This window comes from Hydra viridissima, unplaced genomic scaffold, assembly GCF_058129835.1.
Source record: "Hydra viridissima isolate aposymbiotic clone 2 unplaced genomic scaffold, HvirCarnegie_v1 scaffold_10, whole genome shotgun sequence".
Classification (NCBI taxonomy): Eukaryota; Metazoa; Cnidaria; class Hydrozoa; order Anthoathecata; family Hydridae; genus Hydra; species Hydra viridissima.
The window spans coordinates 13,333,991-13,352,542 of NW_028324309.1; the positions used below are offsets into that span (position 1 = coordinate 13,333,991).

General features: G+C 32.2%; 3 protein-coding genes and 2 long non-coding RNA genes across 8 annotated transcripts; 3 read left to right on the forward strand and 2 right to left on the reverse strand.

Moving 5' to 3' along the window:
- Positions 1–16: 16 nt before the first annotated feature.
- On the forward strand, positions 17–3,959 carry LOC145181034 (polyamine-transporting ATPase 13A3-like). Its single transcript, XM_080056010.2, has 2 exons — positions 17–2,775; positions 2,882–3,959. Exons 1-2 carry the CDS (start codon positions 279–281, stop codon positions 3,823–3,825), a joined length of 3,441 nt encoding a protein of 1,146 aa, XP_079912136.2. The 5' UTR covers positions 17–278; the 3' UTR covers positions 3,826–3,959.
- Positions 3,960–4,449: 490 nt separating this feature from the next.
- Positions 4,450–10,264, forward strand: LOC145181545 (uncharacterized). Of its 4 annotated transcripts, none has more exons than XM_090099601.1 (7): positions 4,450–4,745; positions 4,832–5,028; positions 5,242–5,372; positions 5,598–5,749; positions 5,905–5,997; positions 6,071–6,143; positions 6,694–7,668. In XM_090099601.1, the coding sequence occupies exons 2-7, from the start codon at positions 4,915–4,917 to the stop codon at positions 6,704–6,706; spliced, it is 576 nt and encodes a 191-aa protein (XP_089955727.1). In that variant the 5' UTR covers positions 4,450–4,745; positions 4,832–4,914; the 3' UTR covers positions 6,707–7,668. The 4 variants fall into 4 exon arrangements, with proteins under 4 accessions (XP_089955727.1, XP_089955725.1, XP_089955726.1 ...); XM_090099599.1 differs by lacking the exon at positions 6,694–7,668 and adding an exon at positions 9,878–10,264 and having other exon boundaries at positions 4,453–4,721; XM_090099600.1 differs by having other exon boundaries at positions 4,453–4,721.
- On the reverse strand, positions 7,845–8,388 carry LOC149883201 (uncharacterized). The gene is made up of 2 exons (XR_016456167.1): positions 8,267–8,388; positions 7,845–8,005 (listed from the first exon to the last, which is right to left on the reverse strand). It is a non-coding gene; the product is annotated as an uncharacterized LOC149883201 (long non-coding RNA).
- On the reverse strand, positions 8,553–11,626 carry LOC149883202 (uncharacterized). Its single transcript, XR_016456166.1, has 3 exons — positions 11,334–11,626; positions 9,766–11,096; positions 8,553–9,540 (listed from the first exon to the last, which is right to left on the reverse strand). It is a non-coding gene; the product is annotated as an uncharacterized LOC149883202 (long non-coding RNA).
- A 216-nt stretch (positions 11,627–11,842) lies between these two features.
- Positions 11,843–18,489, forward strand: LOC145180903 (uncharacterized). The gene is made up of 4 exons (XM_080055857.2): positions 11,843–12,006; positions 12,521–12,560; positions 12,654–13,004; positions 13,176–18,489. Exons 1-4 carry the CDS (start codon positions 11,989–11,991, stop codon positions 18,179–18,181), a joined length of 5,415 nt encoding a protein of 1,804 aa, XP_079911983.2. The 5' UTR covers positions 11,843–11,988; the 3' UTR covers positions 18,182–18,489.
- The last annotated feature ends 63 nt before the right edge of the window (positions 18,490–18,552 follow it).

Consider the following 18,552-nt stretch of genomic DNA (forward strand, 5'->3'; position numbering starts at 1 on the left):
TTTTCAAATAATTTGTTATGCAATCAAACAATCTATTTCTTTGAGTATGTTTTATTTTTAAATTCATTTGCTTTTCACTTGAATTTTAAGGTTTGTCTTTTAATTTATTTATAAGTAATTTAAGGATGAGATAATTCATTCTTTTCTAAGTTAAAAAAAAGTCATTAGTTCTTCAGTGCCATTAATGTATGTGTTTTTGCACTTTAGTATCAAAAATAAGAATATGTATGTACATGTATTTGTATGTATTTATATTATTGACTTTTTAAGTATAAAAAATGAAACCTCCAAGAAAACAAAGCTATATCGCACTAGATATGGGATGTTGTACTTTAAACAATGCTGATGAGAGTGGAGAATCATCACTTTGTTATGGGTATACTAAAAGTATAGGGAAAATATCTTTATTCTTTCTTGGTTGTTTGTGCACAGGTGGTTTCTTATATCTAATTTCATACTGGAAACCCAACTGGCATCTTTATATGACACATAGTCGTTGTAAGTTTTCAGATGCAACTAAAGTTCTTTTAATTGATAGTTTCAAATGTAGTTTTGTAGAATCTGTAAGACGTTATCGACATAACGGAGAAAAAGTTTCATCATGGAAAAGTGTTATTGGTATTGTTGGAGATTATAAATATTTTTACCATAAACATTTGAAACATGTCTTAGATACAAAAGATGATTCATTTGTACCAATTAGTGGCATTGAAAATACTGAATCCTTTTTTCATTTACATGAAATGATGAAAGGGCTTCCTGCAGATGTTCGAAAACAAGCCTTATTATGGCATGGCTCAAATTTGATTGATATAAAAATCAAGTCTGTACCCCAGTTATTTATTGAAGAATGTACAAATCCATTTTATATTTTTCAAGTCCTCAGCTGCATTTTATGGTTTTGTGAAAATTATTTTTATTATGCTGGTGTAATTATATTTATCACTTTAACCTCAATCATGATAAGCATTTATGAAACCCGAAAACAACTTGTAACCCTTAATAAAATGGTAACAACATCTACTACTGTCTCTGTTTTGCAACCTGATGGGAGTGTCTCTGAGATAAGTTCTCAGAATCTTGTTCCTGGAGATGTGATTGTACTTCCTAAATTTCGATCCACTTTATTTTGTGATGCTGCCCTAATTAGTGGAACTGTAATTGTAAACGAGAGTATGCTGACTGGAGAAAGTGTGCCTGTCACCAAAGTTTCAATATCTAGACCAAATCATGTTGATGCAGATAATAATGAAATTTTCAATACAGTAAGGCATTCAAGAAATACTCTGTTTTGTGGCACTGAAGTACTTCAAACAAGATATTATGGAAATGAGAAAGTGCTAGCGGTTGTTGTTAGAACTGGATTTACTACAATGAAAGGGGAGTTAATTCGATCAATACTCTTCCCAAAACCTGTTGACTTCAAGTTCTTCACAGATGCTCTAAAGTTCATAGGTGTATTATTTATTTTTGCAATTGCAGGATGTGCATACGCAGTATATGCATTTATAAAATTTAATGCTGGGACATTTCTTATTGTATTGAAATCTCTTGACATTTTTACTATTGCAGTGCCCCCAGCATTACCAGCTGCAATGAGTGTTGGCACAGTATATGCATTGCAGCGACTAAAAAAACAAGGCATTTTTTGTATCAGTCCATTAAGAATAAATATAAGTGGAAGAATTGATTTGTTTTGTTTTGATAAAACAGGTACTTTAACAGAGGATGGTTTAGATTTCTGTGGAGTCATGCGTTTAAATGACCAAAATTTTAGTGAAATGGAATGCAATGTTGACAAAAATTGTGATCATGTTACCATAGCTATGGCTACATGTCATTCTTTAACTACAATTAATAATGAACTGTGTGGTGATACTTTGGATATTAAAATGTTTCAGGCAACAAATTGGATGTTAGAGGAGCCTGGTGCAGAAACTGAGCGTTATGAAAATATAGTGCCTTTAATTGTCAAGCCTCAAAACCAGAAAAGTTTGTTTTCAGAGTCCAAGGTATTGGAGGAACAGGAATTTCCACTAGAAATTGCTATTTTAAAGCAATATACATTTAGTTCAGAGCTTCAGCGAATGAGTGTTGTAACAAGAAGATTAGGTTCTAAGCATATGAATGTTTATGTAAAAGGTTCACCAGAAATGGTTGCATCATTATGCAAGCATGAAACTTTACCAAAGACATTTGATGAATGTTTAACATCAATTGCTAAGAAAGGCTACCGTGTTATTGCAATTGCTTACAAAGAGCTGCCAAAGAAATTGCATTGGCACAAAATACAGCACTTTGAGCGAAATCAAATAGAATGTGAGCTTAATTTCCTTGGCTTTATTATTATGAAAAATCTACTAAAAGTAGAGACTGCTCCTGTGATCCAAAAGCTTTATAGTGCTCATATTAGGGCTGTTATGATAACAGGTGATAATATCTTAACAGCAATAAGTGTTGCAAGGGAATGTGGGATTGTACCAGATTCTCATAAAGTAATTTCAATAACAGTGTCAAATGATGCCAGTCAAAAATTGGTCTTCACCACAGTTGGGCCATCAGATGAACTGAAAGGAGAGTTTAAAGAGGATTTCTTACAGTTCTTAAATCGTCGTTACCACTTTGCAGTTACTGGTATGGCATTTAACATGATAAAACAAGCCTATCCAATCCTATACAGCAAACTTTTGATATGTGGAACAATATTTGCTAGAATGCTACCTGATCAAAAAACATCCTTGGTTGAAGATTTGCAGAATATTGACTACACTGTTGGTATAAAAATACTAATTTTAATGAAACTTAGTATGTGTAAAACTATTATACATTTAAAATCCTCAGTAATGTTGTTGTAGAAGCAGTTTTTTTTATTTTTATTTAGGAATGTGTGGTGATGGTGCCAATGATTGTGGAGCATTAAAGCGTGCTCATACTGGAATTTCATTATCTGAAGCAGAAGCTTCTGTTGCTTCTCCATTTACATCAAAAGTTCAAAATATCAGTTGTGTTTTGCAAGTGATCAAAGAAGGTCGTTGTGCACTTGTAACTTCTTTTAACTTGTTTAAGTTCATGGCATTATATAGTATGATCCAGTATTCCAGTGTTTTGCTATTGTACTCCATATCATCAAACCTAGGGGATTTTCAATTCTTGTACATTGACCTGTTTATCATTACTTCTTTTGCTGTTACTATGGGAAGAACTGGTCCTACAGATTTTTTGTCTCCACAGCAACCTTTAGATCGTCTGATGCACCCTAATGTTTTATTTTCTTTAGTTGCACAAATATTTACACAGACTGGGTTTCAAGTATTACTATTTTTCTATGTAAAAACACTGCCCAACTATCGTCAAATTGACCATAAATCAAACCAAGGAATAGTTATTACTAGTTTTGAAAATACAATTTTGTTTACATCCACCACTTTTCAATATATTATTGCTGCCCTAGTTTTTTCTCCTGGTTTTCCATATCGTAAGCCTTTTTTCTACAACAAAGGCCTTGTTACTTGCACTATTGTATTTACAGCTTTGAATTGTCTGCTATTAATTAAACCCTGTAGCTTCTTTATGAAGATTCTTGAATTAAAACAGATTTACGGAGTAGCTTATTATGAAGTTGTTTTTGGATTACTCTTCAGTAACCTCTTAGTTTCCTACATTATTGATTTTTTCATTGTTGATTCATCTTGCATGAGGGCCTGTCTTAAATTTCTTAATCGAAAGGGAGCAAATAAAAAACTTTATAAAAGGTTAATGTTTCAGCTTATTGCAGAGCCTTCTGAAAATGATTATGGCAATGGTTTGAACTCTGTGAAAACTTAAGTTCAGCTTAGTTTAATGTTACTTTTTTATAGTTTGTTATCAATTTCATACAATAAGTTAATATAATTGATGATTTTCATATAATTAACTAAATATATGCAACATGTAAAAACATTACTTTCTATATTTATGAACTTTTCTCTTCTTTTTTTTTTTTTTTTTTTTTTTTGTACCTAAAAATTAAAATTCAGTTCTTTTATATTTTAGTGATTAAATGAAAGATTTGTTTTTTAATAAAGTGTTGTTTTTTTTTAAACATTATGGTAGAAATACAAGTCATTTACACAAATATGTACTTGGGTTGCGTTTAACATTTTTACTATCCTTTTTTTAATATTTTTCTTGTGAGAATTGTTGTTGCTTTTTGTATTTTATAGAGTTATTTTTGTATGTTGTAAATATTGAAAATTATATATACTAAATAATTTAGATATAATTAATGAAATACATAAGTTTCAATTCAAATCAACTTGTTTTTCATTATCTTTCCCACGATTATTTCTTCTTGGTCAATGTTCATTATTTTTGTCTTTTTCTATTCCTATCAAGCTTATAGAGTTATTGAACTGTTACTTTTCTACTGATGTTATCCATTTACTAATTTTGCTAATTATTCATGATTTTAGCCTCTTAATTCACACAAACAATATAGAAACAAATTAAAAGCCTAAATTTCTTTGGGAGCTTTGTTCAGATCTCTTAATACTTACAAAAAAAAGTGTTCACCATGAATTCCGTTAGTTTAGCTTCTCTGCAAACATTAAGAGAAAAAATAAAAAAGCAAGGTGTTTGTTTTACAACTCCTACTTTGTGTGGTTTAGAACAGCAGCTACAAAGTGAGCTACCTGTTAAGATTAAATCTTTGTCAATTAAACTCGAGTCAATGCAATGCACAGGTAAAATTGTGGTAAAACAATAAGGTAAATTATTTTTATTAAAACATTTGTTTTCTGTTGTTTTTAAGCAAAAATGTCTTTGTTAAAATCTTTTTTTTAAAAAAATAAAGGTTCATTTAAAGCAAGAGGTGTTACTGCTCAATTTTTGGCATTATCCTCTGAAGATCGTAAGAAAAAACGGACATTAGTAACAATGTCTGCAGGTAATTATGGAAAAGCTTTTGCCTATATATCAAATATTGAAAAGATGCCTGCTGTTGTATGTATGCCTGAAAGTGCTCCTGAAGATCGTAGAGAAATTATCAAAGCAAGTCAAAAAAAATTTTTTTTTTCACACTTTTAAAATTTTTAATTATATATTGGAAGCAAGCACTAATGAGTAGAATTGGTAGACAAAACTTTAGCGTAATAATAATAGCATATGGACGTGATTCTGTATAATTATTTGAACAAATATATTATAACAACGTTAATAACCTTTTTTTACTGGTATATCCTTAAGTTTTCATGTTAATTTCAGTCATTTGGAGCTGAAGTTTTGTTATGCTCCCGTTCTGAGTTAATGGAAACAGTTAATAAGCATGTGCAAGAACACAGCAGCCTTTTTTTCCATTCATTTGATGACCCTCATCTGATAGGTGGACATGCAAGGTACATGGTAGTTATTGATTAAAACTGGTCATTACGTGATGACTGTTAATAATTTGATGCTTGTTTACTTTTCGGTTTTTATTTTCTAAAGTTTTATTCAAAATTAAAATGTATATTTATATTTAATTTCTGAGTTAAATTAGGTTTTTTCTAATTACCATTTATCAGTTACCTGTATAACAGAACTGTTATGTGCTGGAAGTAGTGTAATCACTTTCTTTAAAGTGCTGGTTTAGAACTAGTTGAACAGTTGTCAAAGGAGCCAGATGTTATTGTTGTTTGCTGTGGGGGTGGTGGTTTCTTAGCTGGTGTTGCTCTGGCTGTGCGACTATTTGGATGGAATACTACAAAAATATATGGCGTAGAGCCAGATGGAGGTCAGATATATTCTTTAATTTCTTAAATATGAAAAAATAAATGGTAATATAAATTATTTGTTCTCAAAGGTCTTTTGATTTTTTATCTCTCTTTAAAAGTCTTTCAAAAATGTTTTTTGATATAGTAATAGTATTTTTTTATATAAATAATTTAGCTTGCACAATGTATGAAGCTTTGAAACATGGCCGAATAACCAATGTAAAGATTAAAGAAACTATTGCGGCTGGTTTAGCGCCCCCTTTTGCTGGTGAACTATTTTCTTTATATAAAGTTAAGGCTAGTTAGTTTTAAAACTTAAAGTTTTGTTTGTTTGTTTTCAGGAGAGCTATGCTATGACATAATTAAAGAGCATGTCAATGGTATTTTGTTGGTAACTGATGAAGAAATAAAAAGGTTTACATATATTATATATATATATATATATATATATATATATATATATATATATATATATATATATATATATATATATATATATATATATATATATATATATATATATATATATATATATATATATATATATATAATTTTATATGTGTGTGTATGTGTGTTTTTGTTCAATACAAGAATATCTGCCATAGGCCCCTTAAAATAAGGACTGACGTTTGCCATGTTTGAGTCAGCGAACTTGGGTCCATCAGTATTTTTAGTATTTGCACTACAACATTGTCAAAAGTGGTCCGTTCATCACCACATTTGCATGTAAGTTCAAACGAACAACAGTAACAAATGTTAGAAATTTTACTATTTTATCTCGTCTAGTAGCAGTTTTTTAGGTATGGCATTTCATGTACAATTTTGCTATATGTATCATGTATTCAGCTTACACATTTTTGCAGCTTCACTGTTACTTATTTCATATAGTCGTCTATATAGTCGTCTTCACTGTTACTTATTTCAAATATAAACCTAAATTGATCAGTAACTCTTTAAATAACAGGTCTTTGGTATGACGTTATCGGGTAGTTTACTGCTGAATTGCTGTGTGTATCACCTGTGACATTTTGCGACAGTTTCTAACAGTTGGAGGCCATGTGTGATATTGTCACTGCCTGTATATAAGAAGAGGCTGAAAAAAGTTAACGTAAACTGACTAAATTCACTGCCGATGCGTTTTTGTAACTACTAAATTCAATATAGCTGCAGCAACTAAGTTTTTCATTAACCATCTCTTCAGCTACGTTCTTTCAGCTGTTTTTTCACTAGATCCACTCAAGGACGTATTAATAGATGGACGTTCAACGCATTGTTTCATAAAAAAGATATGCGTGTTACGCTTTGTTTAGATAACAAAAGCGAAACAATAGGTGATAATTGCGAAACCGGGGAGTATTTTTATTTTTTTCGACGTTGGAAAAAGATGGTCTCGACTATCCAATAAAAATATTTTTAAAAGTATTTTACTGAGCATCGATACATAAAATGAGTATGACAGAAAACTTTGCTATTAATCAAGATTATTCTTTTTTGCTTGAAAATATTGATAACCAAATTGAATTAGTTGTGGATGATTTTATTGAGATAGATCTTGAAGAGTTGGCGGAATTGTTATCAGAGGATTTTGAATTGGAGCTCATACCACCAGCAATTCCTACAGAGAAGCAAAATCAGAAAGTTTATTTCTGATTAGAAAAAAGGATAGTGGAAGTCATTATTACATTTACAGATGTTTATGCATGAAATGTTGGAGAATATAATATTAGCAGATTGAAGATTTAGTTGATCTGGAAGAGATTTGTTAATGTTAATGGATAATGGCACTTCACGATTTAAAACAATTAGTCTCCACATGCCATTTGATTGGCGATAACTATTGATTTTAACTATTACAAAATAATTTTTCTTATTTTCATTGTAACAGTCAAAACCATGTTTTGATGCAAATGCTTTTAAATGTTGATGAATACTTATCGCATGTGCTTTTTTATTTCTTCCAACTCTTGTGAGTGTGTTACATACATAACAGGTTTTTGTGTGTTCAGAAAAAGTGAAGAATTTATCATTCTTCTCAACTTCAAAGCCTTTTTTTGATTTTAAATCTAACCTGTATAAAACCATATAACATGATTTGCATAAATATTCAGGATGAACTTTTTGATAGTCTGAGGTTGTATCCAGCTTGTAAAAGCTAAGAATTGCTTGTTTATAGATAACAACAGGTTTTATTTGATAGTGACTATCCTGCTTTATTATGCAGCCACACTTTCTACATAAATGTTTTAAATATTCCTCATGAAGACTCATTATTTATCCTGTAATGAGATAATAAATATGAATATAAGATTACTTCTTTTGATATAATATTTAGAAAAGGTTAAAAATAAGGCTATGCATCACTTGTAGAAGGCTCAAGAATATGCAACTAAAAGTATGGTCTTATCATTTTTATTATTTCTGTTGTTACTATTAGTAACAACAGTAATAATTAAAAAAATAAGATCATTATAACTTAAAGTAGCTCTACATGACAGTTTAAAAATGCTTAAACAAAAATGCTCATTAAAAATACATACTTTATATATCTTTCCAACTCCTGAAACGAATAGTATTTTATGAACTTTAAGATGCTTTTAGTTATAATACCTTTAGACAAAATGCAGTTTAGGTATCGAAAGTAAGAAATTTTTTAACTAGGTCGTTCACGAAAAAAAAAATCACAAATTCAAGAGAAAAAAAAAAGCGAGGCAAAAAAGTTCGACATTTCCGACGAAAATAAGAAATACTCTCTGATTTGAACCTTAAAGTGGGAAGCATAATCTGAGAGTGGGGTGAAAAGAGCATTAAAAATATCTTTTTCGACCTTTAAACTATATCATAGCAGGTTCAATTTAATAAGGAAAATTTGTTTCACTTTACTCTATCCATTCTAGTAAACCAAACATAGCCTTTTTGCAAAAGCCTAGTTTTAGACGTCAAAGTTTAAACACAGCTAAATTTTTATTAAGCAAAGTTCATAGCTCAAATAAACCTTTTTCAGATTTGTGAACTATTCTTGATTAATTTTTTTGTCTTTTATAACCATAAGCTTCAGTAAATGCATAATTATAATGGGTTTACTGAGGAAGGTTTTTTGACGGAAATTTGACGAGTAGAAGTCGGAGTATCTGTATCATGAATTTAGAAAATTGACGGTAACACGCATAGTTTTTGGCTAATTGGCGGCACCTTTGATCTATAACAATGCGTTGAACGTCCATCTATTAATACGTCCTTGATCCACTGGAGAAGTTCTTCGGGCAAGCCAGAGAGCGTTTTGGTGATAACTTTCACATCGACATTAGCGATGTTTTAGCTGCTGTCAAGGAACAACGACTCCATTAGTTACTGAAACTCGGTATCATTCCCAAAGACGGTGCAAAGTGTACATGTGATAACTGCATAGCGACCCAAATGAACATGGTTTGAAGATGCTACAAGATGTAAAAATAGATGACACTGAATCTGGTACAGTCTGATAATAGTTTAAAACATTAGGTAATTTTTGATGACAGGCTTTTTAACACATAAGTATGACAAACTTTTCAAGCAGCGAGAATTCTAATGATGCAGAAGAATTTACTGTATGAAGTGAATTCACTCAGCAGTTGGACAGAGGAGGCTTGTCAGTGCCAACGTTGTCATCAGTCTACTTCGTTCCCAATCCCATGCATATCAACAGACTGAGCCTACTGAAAACTGATTGTCGTAAAAATGTTGCAACTTTACTGTCAAATTTTGATGCACCTTTTACAACATCATGCCCTGTTCTACAGTTGTAAACGCTCTTCTTAAGTGTCACGTTATTCATCTAAGTGATAAAGAGTAAGAATTTGGTTGATTGAGACGCAGGAGAATTTTGCAATCAACAATATTACTGCAATAAACTGAATGTTAGTCACATAACATGTAAAAAACGACACGTTTAATAAATAGACAAGCTACAGTAACAAGATTGTCAACATTTGTTAGTTTGGTTTATGACAAATTGCATTCAATATTTTTGACGAAGTTACAGCAAAAAAACTAATAATACCGATGGACCCGATATTGGCTGCGCCTTAAGTCTTTATTTAAGGGGTCTATGGTATCTATTTCTCAAAATAGTGGGAGTTTCTTCTATCACTTATTGAAACGTTTTCTTATAGAGCAATGGCTGCATTATATAAAATAGGCCTTGTTGCAGAACCTTCCGGAGCTGCTGCGTTTGCCGCTCTGCTTTCAAATAAAATTCCGGACTGCGAAAATAAGGATGTAGCAGTGTTTTTAACTGGTGGGAACGTTTCCTCGAAAGATTTAAACTTGCTTTTGAAGTCTGTAAATAATAATTGATACTTTTGTGTTATCATACTGTCATATTTCTAAAAACAAATTTGAATCAACAATGACTAATTTAATACAACTTTGATAGAATACTTGAGCGAACTTAAAATATTCTAAGTTTTCTTTAACTGACTGGTGTTATCCTCAATTCAGATTTTAAACCGTGTTTCTTTAAGAGAAAAGCTGACTAAAAAAGAAATCTTTTAGAATAAGATGTTGCTTTTTTTGTTTGTAAAATATACCGCGGATAAGATTCGATGTAAAACGATGATTCTTCCTCTTTAATATTTAATGATTATAGTGGATATATAGAATCATGATATAATGACCATTACAATTTTAAAAACTAAACTCTGTTTCCCCCTCGGAAAGTTTTTTTAACAACTCTCTACGTAACAAAGTTTCAATATTACGAGCTCTCCATCTTTTTCTCCATATAAAACGAATCATTAAATATTTTTTGTAAAATCCCAAATTACAGTAAACTTACTTGGTCTTTCATTTAAAAAATAGTTTAACACCTTGTTGAGCTGTATTACTCCAACATCAAAATGAGTTGTGCTTTGGTTAATGTTGATTTTTTTTTAAAAAATCGTAAAACGCAGTAAAATATTTGACAATTTATAACTTTTTCTGAAATAATTGCATCAAATATTGACGTCATTTCAATCGTTTCTTTCTCCTGAGTTTGGTTTTAATTTTAATAAAGCTTGACCTTTAAATTTGAACACTAAAAGTAATACAATTTAAATCTAGTATTGTTCTTAATTTTATAAAATTCTAGCGTTAACAGTTTACTGTCTTTATTGACTGAGTACAGCCTCTTGTTGGTTTTAACTTCGTACAGCATTAACTTTTCGGCATGAGCTTTACAAGGGTAGTTTTCTTTATATACGGACATGTTATAGGAACGGTGGAAAATATAACAGAGTTGAAGCAGAATGCTGTGTATGGTTTGATTAAATAACACTTCAACAGTTGCTTTTACATGGGGTACCCAATACCCTTTACCTACTGAAGTCACCTGTATAAGAATGGCGTGTTCTAAATACACAAAAATATATTTTAAATGCTATCGTATATCTGTTAATTTCTATCCTTGACCTAGAATTCCTACTTAATTTGCTGAGTTTGTTGATTTAAAGAGAGTTTTTAAAACAATTGATTGCTGAGCATGTTTCATTCACATACATTACAGCATCAAGAATTTTTATTTGCGCGACTGGAACAAGAATAATTTTACACCAAACAAAAAAGAATTTTTCTTACGGAAAGCCTTACCTGAGAAAGTACGTGTCATTAAAACGGCTAATAGTAACACCCAGAGCTGAAGTTGCTTCATGTATTTTTTTATTGCGCTTTTTAATACCAATTCTAAGTTTTAATATTTTAGATAAAGTCTCTCTTTTTAAATTAAGTTTCTTCTTTATACGATGCATCTTAAATTTTTTCTCCAAGCTGTCAAATGTAAGTTTAGCTATTCAGATCTACTCATTTGAAAATTTTTTCGTATTTAGACGTCAGACTATTTTAATGTACGCAACATTTAATGAAAGCTTTCTACAACTACAAAACGTTTGATTGATATTGTAGCAATTTGTGTAAAGAAGGTATCATCAGGATAGTATAATAAAATTATCAAGTATGAGGTGTCAATCAATAGAACCTATTAAAAGTAGCTGTATATTAATGCTATTAATTTTAAATCACCTTTGCACCGTTTTTGTTAAACAAGGTAGACAAGGGTCAAACATTTCATGGTTGAATAAGTATGAATATAGCGTTACCCCACGCTCTGTATGTGTTCCATACTAACACTGATGTTTTAAAGGTGTATATAAAATAAAAATCTGCGGGAAATAAATGTATGAAGGTGGCTGTATAAAATTCCTATTGTTCTAACAATTTGATACCTGACATGTTAACGTAGTAAACTATGAAGCGGACTTACAAGGTAAGATGCTGTGTTCAAAGGATTAGTATTTAATGCTGCTATCGTCGCATTGCTTTTCCGTTGCCTAGCTGTTTCCTTCTAATGTGGTCTTTAAATATGTTTATACAATATAAAGCTACCAACATGATCAGCTACTTCTTACCTGTAATTTATGCTTTTCCTAAGCTTAACAAAACCTCCTAAGCTGTTATCAATTGAAAACCGGGCATAAAGTAAATTATGTCAAAAGTAAATTATTTCAAAGCAAAATAAAATCTGTCAAACCTATGTTATAACTTATTTGTATTTTATTTAATTTCTTTTTCATTTTTATTTTGCATTTATGAATCAATTTTCTTATTCTTTAAGCATATTTTTAAAGTTTTTAAATGTTTACTTATATGACGCTTTTCACAAAGAATGTTATTTTTAAACTAAAAACTTGCGATCAGCGTTGGTAACATTGCTTATGGTTTACAATTTATAAAGCAATCTGAAAAACCTTCTCACTACTTTATACATTTTACTTTTCTAGTGTTTCTTTGCCACACTATTATTGCATTTTCAAGTGTTCGGTAAGTTGCTCTACTCTTTCCATTTTATCATTTTATTGTTTTCTCTTTCAATCGCCTGGCATTTGTTTTAATACCTAACTTAACAATTTTTAGGACATCTGCTGCCATCATCTTCGCAAAAATACGAGCGTTCCATACTTACTTCAGCAAAAAATTCCTCCACTTATAATGTTCAAGTAACAGATTCAAACAACCCAAAATATAAAGATAACATAGAAAAACTTGGTGACGGTATTGATGGAAACCCAAATAACGTAATGGAAATTAGTTCACTGAACAAGAAAGTAAAAATTGGTGATATCAAATCAATAAACAGAAACAATAAAGATGAGCTACCAGATGAAAGCGAAGTGGAAATAACCCTGGTACCTGATTCAGGAAGTAATGACAAACTTAGCCTAAAGAATACGCAAATAGAAAGCGCAGCTGTTGAAGTTCGAAAAGGTAAAACATCTTTTACATCTTTTTTTTTTTTTTTTTTCATAACGCCCATTTATTCAATAGCTTGGAGACATTTGTTAAAGATTTTATAAAAAACAGTTGAAAAAAAATTCTTTTTTTAAAAGGTGCATTTAAGTTTTCTTATTTAAATTTGGATTTACATTTTGGTTGCAGATAACAACAAGCTAGAAGAAAATGCAAAAAAGAAACATGGGTTCATAGGTGATTTTGGTGTCGATACCATGATTCATCCTCCATATGTATCCTCAGAAGACTGTTCAGATCACTCCAATTGCGAAGATCAGTTTCAAACCATACCTCTTCCTAATTTACCATTAGTGCTTGACTCAGAACCTCTTTTGATTCCTCCGGAAGTAAAAGTAGAACCACATATAGTTGATCATATACACCCTGTATTTGTTCATCACATGCATCCGATTATACCAATAGCTTCATTACAAGAAGCACCTGTTATTGTTTCTCCACCACCACCACCACCACCACCACCACCACCACCTCCTCCTCCTCCTCCACCACCTCCTCCCTGTACTGTCCACATTCCAGTTACCATTCATTTAAAAGGAAAATTGGCTGTAACTTTAAAACATTGTCAGAAATGTGACTTTTCGAAAAATATTGAATCTATTGGACCATTGAAAATATCACCCATAAAAGGGCCAACAAATTTTTCGTTCCTCAAAAAATCATCTAAAAATGATGAGTATGAGGCTCCCATAGAAAGCAATGCTTTTAAGAGAAGGTTCGCTGAAGTAGTTCCTTTCAATGAGATTTTGAACAAAATAGATAACATTGAATACGATGTCTCTAACGTCGATGTCATTGCGACGAAAAAAGACATAACTGCGGTCGATGCAAACAACAACTCTGAGCAAAAACATGTAGTTATTGAGCGTTCTGTAGTTATACCTGAAGCTCTTCTGCCAAAGAAAGCTTTTAAACGTGGAGTAGTTATAAGCTTACCTAAAGGAAAAGCTCTTCTAAAATGCGTTGTTAAACCTAATAGCACCGCTTCTGAAAACGTAGTGAATATTGATCCATATGATGACACAATACCTTCAAGCATTATAAGCGCAGACTCACAAGACAACTTAAGTCAAACAACTGATCTTGAGCAATCTTTGTTGGATTATAATATTCACTCTCACAAACATCATAATCGGAAGGCAAAAGAACTTAACAGATTTGCGTATCAGTTTATGAAAATGTTTGATAAAGATATGATGATATCACTTTACCGCATGGCCGTGAAGGATATCTTAGGAGAGCTACATCGTCAAAAGGACAGTCAGCGTAGTACCTTACTGCGTGTTAAAGCAAAAGACATTGAAAATGAATTATCTACGTTAGAAAAAAATTACCCTGGCATTTCAAAATTATTGAAAAGAATAGATGTTCCATTTACCACTAATTTTAGTGCAAGGAAGCGGCGTAATATTAAAAAATCAAACATGCCTCAACCTCAGACCATCCAGATATCTAACGGTACAAGGCGTGTTAAGCTAGTTGACACAGATCGACCTGTTTTCATTCAAAAAATCTCAAACAAAACAACGCCCATCAAAGATTCTTTTTCAAATGACGGTGGTTTTACATTTTATGGAGACCTTGATCCTTCTAAACTAATAGATGAATCCGGAGGCACTACAAATTGCATTGATATCACTTGTGAAAAGCAAAAATTATACATTCAACACGCCGGCCAATATTTCGAAAGTTTGGACAAACTAGCTTTAGAACCCTATAAGAAATTTATGAAATACAAAGATGATTTATCACCTTTTAAAGAAGAAAAACTTCAAACTCTGCAGGACGATGGTTTTAACTACATCAATTTAAAAAGAAATAACTTTCCAAAAAATGATGTCAACGCTGTATTTAATAAACGTAATATTATTGACCTGGTAAGTAAAAGGGATGAAGAGGTTGAGCCTACTAAAGATGTAAATAATCCAAGTACAATTGTTGAATTGTTTGGTAAACTCCCACGTGTGCCACTTAAAATAACTTTAAATCCAAAAGGGCCTTTAGCTAAATTAAAAAAACCTATTGAGATTGATTTAAAACCACCCGAAAAAGGAGTTCCAAATAGTCGCACGATTGCCACTACGAATGATCCCACTGTTGCTGTACACATTGTCAATAAGATATTTAAAGACGAGCCCTTAGATCCAAAGAAAGAAGAAAAACTTCAGTCTGCGTATGCAGATATAAAAAAGAAAAGCAACATTGTAAAAGGTTTTTTGCATGTGAATATAACACCCGAATCGGTTGAATATCAGAATCCGAATCGAAGAATGAAAATAATTGTAAGTTTACCTAAAGAACTCGCAAGGCTTTATCATGAATCTGCTCAATTCAATGCGCTTAATAGCAAACACAACCCAGTTCTTCTAGCTGAACAGGCCTCTGAAAAGACTACAGTTCACATGACTCCGTCCGATCTTACTCCAAAGATTGCAGAATATCAAAAAACATTAGCAGTTCTCCAAGAAGAAACTAAAAAAGCATTAGCGCAACTTCAGAAAGTCAGCAGCAAAGGAAGCGAAGAAGGTGAGCATAAAGATTCTGAAAATAAACAAACACTTCAAAGAGATTCAAACAAGTTAAAAACTCAAACATTTGATCCTTATGCCGATCTCGGCTCAACTGCTAAAAAGCGAACAAATATTAACGCAACAAAAGTTATAATGCCTGATAAAAGTGCAGCAGAACAATACAAAGAAGCAACACAGGATCCTTACTCTACTTTGGGATCACCTGTAATATCTCTGAGCAAACGGCACAGCTTACCATCGCATGCAAATAAACCTAGTGCTAAAAAAGTAATATCCCGCAGCGATAAAAAATCTTCGAAGTTAAAGAAGTCCAAAGCTAAAACACGTAAGGGGAACGCGAAGCAAGAAATCCCAATTGCAGGCTCAGCTATCAGCTTTGTTAGACACGATTCAAAAGATATTTCAAAAGAAGTAACAGTCGAACCGTCAGTTAAAGACACCACTGATATGCTTTTGAAAGGTTCTAATGCTGCCTCAATTCTTGCGGCTTTTCCTCATTTCAGTGAAGCTATTGCAAAGATAAGCCCAGAAACTCGAAAGAAATTACTGTTACTTAAGTCTTTCCAGTTTATAGCAAAACTTGCGAACAAAACTGCTTTTGCTAAGGAAAATTCAATACTTTCTGGAACTAACAAAGACTCAGTAAAATCACCAATTAATGCGTCCACAATTGCGGATCCTTACAAGGACATAGGAACCATAGTCAATCAAAATTCCGAAACACGTGGCTTACATAACACTTCCAGTCGTCACGAATTCAACAAGCGGATGCTAATTACACTAAACAAACGTTCAGACACTTATGACCCTTACGCTGATTTAGGGACGTCGATTGGTTTAACACAGAATGAAGCAAGAATGCATTCGAATGAGAATACTAAGGCTAAAGACAACGACTCCTTAAATTTAGTTATTGATAAATCAAAACTTGATACGTCGCACACTGTGGTCAAAGATGTTGATTTAGGGTTGTCAAAGTCTCTAAACAACTTCCCGATCTCAGTTTCTCAAAAAGAAGGCGGAGAGTTAAAAATAAGTTTACTAAATCTTGAGTCGTCTAGCCAGAGAAAAGAAATTGATCCATATGCTGATCTTGGCATTTCTGGTAATAGTGGACCCAACCCGGCATTAAAACACACAATCAAAAAAGCTCCGGAAAAACCCCAACAGCATAACGAAAAAACGGTAGACGTCCACCACCAAAGCAATTATCTTCATGCAAATAACTCAATAAAAACTGTAAATAAAACCGTGAATAAGGTGGAGCCACACTATGTTTATAAGGAAAAGGTGGATAAATCTGCAGAAATGGAGGAGGGTGATTTGACATCACAAAGCGATTTAACAAGTGTAAAGTCTGACGATGTCCAACAGAACGAGTTGGCGGCGATTGCAAAGCTAGAGAAAGATATTGCATTAGAAAAGCTGCGTGTAGATGATACACCTGTATCTGATCCCTCAACACTTCTTCAAAACGTTGGTCAAGAAATACAAGAATCGCTACCGAACCCCCTTTCTTTTAGAAAAAAAGGTAATCAAGAGAGTCTATTGGCAAAATCATTTCCGTTTGTTTTATCAAATAAGCGTGAAAACTATAAAAAATCTCAGCCTTATACACGAAGTTCTCTCGAGCGACACGATGATAAGTTTAGTAGCGAAGAGATAAATCGAATTAGATATCTTCAAAACAGGAAACTTCTTCAGAAGATGAACGAGGAGGTTAGCTCAAATTTTATACATAAAAGGCCGTCGGATGAAGTGCAAAATACGCCATTTGATCAGCCGCAAAGTAAAATTGTGGAAAATGTACATCGTTTTAGCAGTTTAGTGGAACAACCCGATAAAATTCTTGGGAAACCTCATGCGTCGTTTTTTGAAAACGAACGCGAAAAGTTAAAAGAAATTCTTTCTGACCACTTAACTGATGAAAGTTTTGCAAAAAGAAAAGTTATGTCAAATAATAATCTACAAAAACAGTCGAAATTTGAAGAAGACGTAAAAGAAAAAATAAATCGAAAGAATTACGAGGTTTTAAATCTTCCGCATCTCCCAAAAGTTACAGAAAACGTTGAAAGAGTGAACCACGGTCATGAGGCAGCACTCGAGAAAGGTTTTATAGCAGAAAATCAACGTCGTGAAGATCAACGTGAAGATAAAGTCTATGAAGTTCTTGTTAATAACAAAAAGAATATCGATAACCGTGGATGTTTACCTACAAGCGTTGGATTGGATGGTAAAGAATTAACTCATGCCAGAGAAATAAATGAGAATAGGCTTTCTAAAGTAAAAGAAGATTCAAAAAGCAACGATCTTTGCGTAACAAAAAGCGATAAAGAAGAGTTTTCACTAAGCGAAAGATCAAACTTTATAAACAACGCTACAATTACCAAATATAAAGTAGATAAATCGAACACAGGAATCAAAATTTCTGAAGCACACGATGACGTTGATGCGTCAACTATACCAAAAAAAGTTGAATTCGACCCGTACGCAGACCTTGGTACTGTGTCAACAAAAAGTAAAATTCAAGGCACATCAATTGACAAAAATACAACCGGTAATATTATTGACCCATATACAGACGTAGGAGGAACTGTTGCCTAGGAAAATTGCTATATACAAAGCTTGAGGGGGTTTTTTTAAACAAAAGTACAAAAAAAAGCTTTAGCGCTAAGTTAACTAGTTTTTTTAAAAACAAAATATTTTGAAATGACACCAGAAAGAATAACCAGAAACATCAAAACTCAGGGGATCTTCCTCATTAAAGACTGAAAGACTATTATTTTTTTATTCATTGACGTCGACTATTAACTTAATTAAGCAAAGATTTCGTGAACTAAAGTTTCGCAAGAATTTTTTGCGAACAAATGCTGGACTTCGTTTTTCACACGTTGAAATGACCAATAATAACGTATGTAATGTGTCTAATTTTTGTTCGATTTACATCTTTAAAGAAAGAATCGAAAAAAAAAAAA